Source organism: Anneissia japonica, unplaced genomic scaffold (assembly GCF_011630105.1).
Source record: "Anneissia japonica isolate Jap-2015-1 unplaced genomic scaffold, ASM1163010v1 scaffold287708_len1499824_cov190, whole genome shotgun sequence".
NCBI classification, from domain to species: Eukaryota; Metazoa; Echinodermata; class Crinoidea; order Comatulida; family Comatulidae; genus Anneissia; species Anneissia japonica.
Window position 1 is genome coordinate 370,682 of NW_022752295.1, and position 9,678 is coordinate 380,359.

A 9,678-nucleotide genomic window follows, 5' to 3' on the forward strand; every position below is an offset into this window, starting at 1 on the left:
GGAGAGTAATGTGTGACCGGAAATGGTCTGCCAGTTGGTTGTTACAATGCGCCAGTGATGTTGGAGTACAGCAAGATGAAACTATTTATGTAAGGCATGAATAAAGTTCGAGGTGAAAAGTGAAATGATTATTGTACATTTTAAGTGCTCCCCCCATGCATAAGTGTAAGCCAAATTACAGTGATTAATTAGCGAATATATGGAGACAATTATTTCGAAGTTCCTCTTTCCAAGAGAGGATGCAAATGCTTTGTGAAAATGAGTACGCCGCGGTACTCATTTTCACAAAGGAATACACGCAGCTGGTTAGCTAACAATATGCAAATTTACATGAACACCTAGGAAGAAAGGTAAAATCACGTTCTCTTGCCTAGCAAACGTCTGTACTGTAGCGTTGGGGGGGGGGGGCTAGCCTAATGATGTACTGTGTATAGCGGGGGACGATGAAGCATAATATGACTAGGCCTAAGTAGACAGTGCAATTATAGGCCTATGTGATAGAACGTACACTTTCGAAAGAAATAAATTAAAGGGCCTAAGAATAATTCAGTTGCAGACGGACGTACCTTGTTTAAGTATTATATGCTAACTATACGGCTCTTGTAGCCCTAGCTAGGCAAGGCATTCATGTGCAAAGCAGTGGTGTTTGTTTATCCATGAGAAAAGCACGCCAGGAAAGTTTGCCTTACCAGGAAAAGGTGACGTAATCTAGCTTATGACGTATGCATGCTAACTAGAGTGAGTGTGACGTCACCAAAAAATAAAAATTTTCTATTATAACCAAAATATTAATAACTACAAGGTTTGTGGGCGTAAATTCCCTTAATACGAATTAAGGGTAGCACCATCTCCTTGCCATACAAATTACAGCTCCCATTGACGTCTCAGTCAAGAAATACGGGTAGCTGAAGTTTTTCTCGAAAATCTGACTACAAAACCAAATTGAAATTCACGTTCCACTTCTGAGAATGTGTGAAACAAGTATGCTTAGGAGAGAAATTAGTGAGGGAAATTTCCCTGCAGTGCAAATGGTTGGAAATTACACTAATGAGTCCCATCTTACATAAAACCAACATTTTGGTAACAATACTTTGATGATATATTAAGGACACCACAGATAAATTTAACACTTAAACAAGATCGACCCAACAGATAACATAAAATTTACAAATGTATAGATAATGAGACACACTATACACAACTAGAAACAGATGGAATGAACACTATCGACTATTACATACAGAAATAGAGTGTTATCGCCACAGAAAAGGAACATAACATAGAAAGGAATAAAAAAAACATTTAAAACATGAAACTATCAACAATGGGCCATTAATCATGTATATAGGAAAACCAAAGAAAAAGGAAACAGGAAAGAACAACAATCACAAGAAAAAATGAGAAAGCATAGGGGAAGTTAATATTTTGGAGGAAGAACCATTATTGCAGGAGTCACTATGGATAAGAAAGAAAATGAATACAATGAATAGGAATGAGGAAGCTTATGAACTCAGTAATAAACAGGATGAACGTTTGAAGCAACAAGGTGGACCCTGACGTTCCAACCATAAGAACAAGACAGAGGATGCACGTCATGGCACTACACCTTATCTTTTCTTTTTTCTCAATATTCATTATTTAATCTAAATATACAATAAAATATAGAGATACATAATGTACAGGGCAGTGTATTAAGGTAGATAAAAAATAACAATTCATCATATTCTTATAGAAGGAAGAAATAAGATAACATGCATTCTTATGTAAACAGGAAAGCCAACAGACAAGACTGACAAATTTTCCCTTAACACTTCCAAAAACACTAACAATAGCCATTTCTTACAGTATGTACTTCCAGAAACTTCTTTATCAAAAAAGTGATGATTAAAAAAAAAACTCACAAAGATATGGTATAAATATATGATTCCTTATCTAAAAGGACCAGCTGGTCCTGGTAAACTTATAGAATCTTTGCTATTAGTAAGAACCATAGATGATTAATAGGCTACTTCTCCTCTAATAATGCAATGCTTAAACCAAGGTAAGTGAATTGCAGTAATGAATAAAAATATGTGCCGTCTTATCATTATCAATGATAAAGCTACGCATTTAATGCATGTCTGTGATTTAGTTAGAAAGTTGTGCATCTATTCGCTTCAGCGAGATAGCCCACAGCGTATTCATTAAGTCCCTCACTAGCTATTGAGAAGCCTTCAGGGGCAGCCGTGACTACGAATCAACAATCTGACATTTTATCAAAACGTGAATATGCATAACACAATACAGAAACAAATTAGTTGAAATGATGTTGCCATTAATTCTGTGTGTGCTTCTTGTAAAAGTAGGCTAAACTTATTTTAACTTAATAACATCTATAGAATCAATATTGGATCACTATTAGCATTTTTTTGGTTCACTCCTATTATAACAAATTCTGTAAAGTCTACTATTGCAACTTGTATGATGCACAAAAGATCTATATAATGTGATATTATTTGCCCTATACCAAAAAAAAAAAGATTATTCATAATATTGTTATTGTAAGTAAATAATTATAGTCTATATAACACTTAATTAAAGATATGATACATATCTCTCCTTTAATCATTCATTTTATAAACAAATTACAAAAAAATATTATTAATAATTTTACAATATATGTAGTAGATATTTAAAAATGTATGCAACATACAGGTATATACAAATAAAGTTTATAGGGCCTATATTCTAAAGACATTTATTTTAATAAATTAAAATTAAATAGCTATTTATATAATCAATCATAAAAAATCAAGAATATGGATACAATAAATATTAATTTTTCTGAGTAAAATTGTTTTGTAGAAATAAACTTACACAACATTTTAATTTCATCAGTAGAGAAAAGTAATTTTTAAGTAAGTAAAGTAAGTTTTATGAAAAATTATATCTAACTAAATTAATTTTGCATTTATTTCAACAGAGTAAACATTTTTAAGGCAATATGACAAACATTAATCATGGTAAATTAATTAAAAACAGTTAAATAATTAAGACTATAATCTTACAGATCAAAACAAATTGATGGCAGATTAATAAAATTATGAATTATCATTAATGGATAAATCTTTGCTATTGCTATGAACATTAAAATAACTCAAAATCCATTTAAGAACATGCAGCATTCAATCAAATTTTAGACAGCGTGATTTGAGTAGAAAATGACACAAAGAAAAAAACATCCACCAAAGTTCATCCGTACACACCAGGTTATACTTCCATTCTTCATTATAAAAAGAAATTTAGGGTACTTAATATCGGCAACAACTTGAGTACCCAGAAGCAAATCTGTCTTAAGATAAAGCAATCATCAACACGGTTACATAAATAATTCATAACATCGTGTCTTTGTCTCGAGCTAGTACAAAACTTTATGAATTTCAATAAGGGTTCTGTGAAATCGGATTTGAACGTGTAATAACCGACGGCCTAGGGAAAATTATTTACTGCTTTCATTTATTAATTTGACAAAATCAAATCCAACAAGCATGCAGTAGTTCATTAGATCGTTATTAGAATGGTTTTTTTCCCAAAGTATTCTGCATAAGCGCGCTTAATTCTGAGTTCTGTTCCGCGGCTATCATTCCATGTGCTGCATGCACCAAAGTTCACAGACGAGGAAAAAAATGTACATTTTGTTATTCTAGTTTCTAATTCTGTCATCATTAATATCTGTTCAACATGAACTGTTATATTACGAATAGTTTTGTCATATTATTTTTACTAATATTGGCAACAAAATTATTGTACGATTGTATTTTTGAATGGCTAGCAGAATGACCGTGCATATATAGGACATGGTAAAATAATTTTTTAAAAGTCAGTATAAAAACTGATCTTGATGCAAATCAACTTTTGTTTAAGAAGAAATTGTTTGGAAATCATGTGCTATTTTGTAAAAACATATTGTTCATTTGTTGCAGGTTTCATTCAGTACCTCAGGCAATTATTCAGCCCAGAGGGGACACTTTACCTCCACAAACAAATGTTCCTAAAATTGATTTTAATGACATTTCTTAGCAGTGGTTGGAACAGAATCAATTTTAATCAGAATTGTCTTCACTTTAAAAAGAAAAAAGGGATAAACTCTTCAAATAAAAACTGAATGGCCTATCATTTCTTAGAATTATTATATTCAAAATATTCTTTTACAAAAATAAAATTTAACAACTGTCTCTTATACACATCTGAAGAAATAAGATGTTTTATGTATAGATGATTTTTTTTAAAGGCCATGACAAACAAGCGGAGGCTTGCCAACATGCAATAAACTTTTGCATTGTGCATCTTCTAAAGCACTGACAGTCACTATATTTCATGTCTCACACTTTTTCAACCCTTTGACACACAGTGAGATCCAGACAATAAAGATAAAGTATTCTTCAATTGCAGATTGACAAACAGACCCAACGGGCTAACAAAAACACACTCACTCTATTTTTTAAAGTCCTGAACACAGAACTAATGCACTAACAGTTCAGTAATCTACTGGCCTACAGACGGAACTTTAAGATGGAACCCTTTAATAGAGTACTTTGAACAATTTTATGACAGCCTTTAAAATCAGACCTTGTTGCTTTTTGGGGCCTTTCTATAGATATAATACTATAGCTTGGGATAATAATTAGAAAACTCTACTCAGAGTAATGTATAGAATATCGCCAAGAAATCTGACATGCTTTTAAATGAAAGATAGACAAAGTAATCTTGAAAAATGTATGGGGGTCAAATAGGAATGCTATACTTCCAAAAATATTTTAACAATAGCTACGCCACAGAGTTCCCTTCCCATTCTCTATCTTTTTTTTTTCAAATCCATACTTTCATTCCGTACATTTTATTTGAATCAGTGCTCACACCTCACCCCGCCCTTCTAGACTATTTCTCCTCAAGATTCCCTCCTCCAAACTGAAATGGATTACGATATTTGCTATCCTGAGCTGTTTTACAGTCTGACTGAGTCACCAAATGACAAACAGAAGTTGATGAGTGATACTGGGCAGTTCAAGACCTTTACTTATCACATCAGTAGTGGAGAGAGATAATAGGACTGTGAACAGTAGGATTTAAATCTACACAGATAACAACGTAAATTACTGTCTGTGCTTCATCACCGGCCACCTACAAAAGAATGTTCTACTTCAAGGAGAAGCAATGGTCATAAGGGTCTTGGGCGAGAGGCCAAGTAGGACAATTTTAACCTGCGGGTATCATCACAATGATGGTTCTACTCTTCACCAGTTCTACATAACTGTAACCTACTGTATATTTATACTGTATATTACTAATTGAGCTGTAGGCCTTTTACATATTAGTATCTAAGGAGGAAATATATGCAATACATTCAAATTAAGAAATGTACACTAAGATGAACTTAATCATTATTGTCATTTTACCATTGTCGCTCTTGTTAGTATTAATTATTACTAAAAGTAAAGTTTAATATCTTGAAAGGGTATGACTTACAGAATTAGAGCAATCATGGGAAAAAATATGAATTACTGTATATGGCATATTTCATAATGCATAAGTTTAAGGTGGTGTACAGATAGACACACAATGAACACGGACACAGGACACAGCTTTATTATTAGCCCATCCTTATCTTTATTACCATTGCATGAACCACCCATTATTTTAATTTAAATAATTGCTGTAATTCGAATTTTCAAAATTACGAACTTGGTCCTATTGTACAATAACTGCTGATATGAAAACCAGAACTAGGTGTAGTAACATTTATGAAATGATTTATATTTCTACCACACTTAAATAAATATTGATATTATAGTAAACAATTATACTAAAATACTGAACTTTACTATCTGAGAAAATTACGAGATGAATATAGACTTTGATAGAACAAAATTATAGGATATGATGGGAAAATAAGTGACATAAAGAATGAGAGATGTGACTGTATGAATGATGGGAGCCTAAGTCAGGGAACAAAGTAGAAAGAAATTCTACAACCATTCACCATTCCTACATTAAAAATGTCCTTGCAATTAGCACAATTTACTGTAGGACATAAAGCAACCACAAATCATGTCATTGGCCAGTTAAATCGGCAAAACTGCGGTAATGACGTTGAAAATCCCGACAGTATATCAACATAATGCGCGTAAAGTGTATAGACACATCATGAAATGTAGTGGTCAACTTAAGAATTGCTTGTTAATTAATCCGGTAAGCCTTGCCTATTACATCAAGTGCTATTGATGATCGTTCACTTAGCATTGATTTAGAACGACTTCAAAATGCCAAGGTGTTGCCAGTGTGGCTAACGTACAGTAATGGTTATTGAGGAATCTACGATCAACTTGAGAATGATAAGCAATGATTTATATGATAATTCATCTTAATTTTAATAAAGTTTTGCAATAACATCTAATAATTTCAATGTAAATAAACTGACAGCATTCATTGTTATTAAATTCAAATTAATTAAGTACTTGTATATGTTTTAAATATTAGTTCAGAACAAATATTAGTTCTATACAATGGGCCATTATTAAGCTTGACCTATTAAAAATGCACAGTGCAAACAACCGAATGAATCATAAATAGTTAATAAAAGGTTTAAAGATTTAAATCATCTTGTGACTTAAGAAGATTGAGAAGTTCTGTGGCACTTTATGATTCATGGTCTTCAGCATCAAATGTAAGATTTCAAGAGAGGGTAGGTCAGAGGGGAAGAGTTGGATCAGAATGGCTTCTAAATCTAACTTAATTTGCAACACATAGTTCTAAAGGGGCTCTTTTAGAAACACTTGGGATGGTACCATGACCAAGAAATGTTGCACTGTAAACATATCCTTCCACTACTGTAATCAGTTGTGAAAATACATGCTTGCATTTTCAACAACTTTCATCAAACTTCTACTACAGCTTAGTTCAAGTGGCATTAAAATTGTGTAACTTACCTTAGCGAAGCGTGATGCATAAGATCCTGTTAGTAATGAGTGAAATATAATTATGGTCTCGTCAAGATCCCAAACGAAGACCCTCTGAAAATAAAGAAATATATAATAATTATCTTATATAGATTAAATGGTGATGATTGTGATGATTATTCGGATTCAAAAATCTTTTATGTAAATGGCAATTACTTTACATTAACAAATTAGCAAAATGGAATGCAGATACTACTACAGTAACTTTCTGTATTATGTACAGTACATTTAAATACAATTTTACCATAAACTAAACTCCAAACACAGTCCCTTTAATTTATAATTCTGAAAAATTGTAAACACAAACCATAACAGTAGTATTAAAGACAACTGAAGTGTAGCTAATGTTTAATAAATTTCAACTTAAGCATCTACTTTTCATCATGCTTACTATTAATTTTATTCCCAAATGATTTCTGATGTCAACTATATAATAATTACCTATTTTTAAATTAAAATCTCAAATGATATTCATAAATTTTAAAAAATGTAAAATTTAGCCATCATCTTTAACACACAACCACTTTCATTGCCATATTAGCCGGTCATCAGGCCCTATAGGTGAATGGTTCTCGTATAGCTGCCCACAGAAAGTGAGGCCACAAGCGATAGAAATCTGGCATGCAAATAATTTCAGCAGATGTAAACTCAGACAAAAAAAAAACAAAGTATAAATAATAAGGTCATATTATTAGTTTCATATTGATATATTATCAATAAATTTGGCATTATTATGGCAAGTCCACTTATTCATGTATTAAGAGACAAAATACTTACTCTTGAACACACTTTAGCATGACATGTGCATATTTATATTTATATAAGGCTTGGGTAAATGAGACATATGTAAACACTTTTGGTGATGAAGTGGGTGAAGTAAAAACTGCTTACATCAGATCAACTACAAGTAGGCTTTGACATGGGCTCTGATAAAGTACTCATTATTGACCCCAGAGGTGACCTCAGTGGTCGAAGACATACCACACTGAAAACAACGCTTATTTTATGGAGAGGATTTTAAATCAAACTGTCATTTGGTCAAAATCAGGAAAAAAGAGGGACAATATTTTGAATGATACAAGAAGATACTAATGTTAAAATGATACCACCCCCACTCCACCCCCACCCTTCCTGTTGCATCCCCCTGACAACTTCCCCCTAATAATTGTAAAACTATAAATACTGTGTATTTTCTGGGTATTAAAGTAAGCACGGTGATAATAAAAATCTTAATTTATAGTTAATAACATAACAGATTGGAAGCCAACATGCAATATCTAAATTGAATTTCACATTAATATCTAGATGAATATCACATTATTCATAACAACTAATTATGGAGGTGACATCGACAACAATGATCGGGTTATTTGAGGTCATATGCTGTAAAAGCATCTCTTTAAAATATGGCTTTTAAGTACTGTATTCAGCACATTATGTATGGATGTCTACTCACATCTAATGTACTTTTTAATTGAATCATAATTTCATTCCCATCTGTGACAAGTACGGTAGACTCCCACCAGTCAGTCTTCCAAGCCATATTTCCTCCAGGGGTGGTTCAGTAATTTTTAGAGGTCATTGTGAGAGTACTATATTTTGTTTTAGCTTAAGTGCATCGATGCTCTGCAACATTATTATTATTATTATTATTATTATTATTATTATTATTATTATTATTATTATTGACAGGTAATCAGCATTGCCATTTAAGAAAATAGTTATAGAATTTTGTTTTAAATATAATTCTCTGTTGGTTGGTTGGATACAACAGTACTACTGTACAATAATAATAATTACCCAATAATGATAACAACAACAATAACATCTATGTAATTGGTTGTAATAATGTGAATTATTAAAATATTCCTGTGTTACCATACATAATTATGAAACTATAAAAAGAATTTCAAAATAGTTTAAATTTACCTCAAGATCACTTTCTGGTGGAGGTGATGGATTGCGCCTTCCCCTTGACGATCTATTTCTATTTAGTTTGTTGTTTATGCGACCCCCTCCTAATCGATTTATATCATCTATCTTCACTGGTGCATCCGTAAAAGGTTGAACTATAAATTTTTTTGGAAATAAACAAAATTAGTATAAGTGAGTAACAGTAAGAAAACTTTCTTGGCAATTTAGCACCAGAAAATGTGGATTTTCTAGAACTTAACTGCAATGATGGGATGCTATTTATATTTTTAAATAATGGTCTATCTGAAGTTGCAATGTTAATTGTAATATGGTACAGATACTGTACAGAAAAAGTGTAAAGTACTGTACTGTTGTAAAATTTAGAAAACTTAGAAATTTGAAAGAAACATGTTATATCATTCTAACTTTCAATTGAAAGATAATAATTTAAATCCCAGGTTCCGCAACCTTTTTAGCCCACGAACAAAATTATATATCAAGCACTCAGACGCGACCCATCGAACCCATTACAAAAGTAAACTGATGCACATGCCACACTTTCATTGCACTTTCGTTTACTGTAATTTTATTTTGTTTGTCCTCATTCATATTAAGTAAACCAGAGCCTTGCAGGCGTCAGAGTTCCTGTGCATGATACATGACATGACATATATTATACGTGTATATATATACTGTCTCTTATACACATCTAGATGTGTATAAGAGACAGCTATAACATACTCACAGGTGGGAGACAATCAATCAAGAT

The 9,678-nt window shown here is 32.1% G+C and overlaps 1 protein-coding gene across 3 annotated transcripts in view; it reads right to left on the minus strand.

Moving 5' to 3' along the window:
* LOC117122203 (eyes absent homolog 1-like) overlaps window positions 1–9,678 on the minus strand; it is an 83,624-nt gene that overhangs the window by 19,569 nt on the left and 54,377 nt on the right. For all 3 annotated transcript variants that reach the window (XM_033267709.1, XM_033267707.1, XM_033267708.1), the window contains 2 exons: window positions 8,925–9,064; window positions 6,966–7,049 (listed from right to left, as the gene is read on the minus strand). In XM_033267709.1, the coding sequence (XP_033123600.1) occupies window positions 6,966–7,049; window positions 8,925–9,064 (224 nt within the window). The remainder of the gene's footprint in view (window positions 1–6,965; window positions 7,050–8,924; window positions 9,065–9,678) is intronic.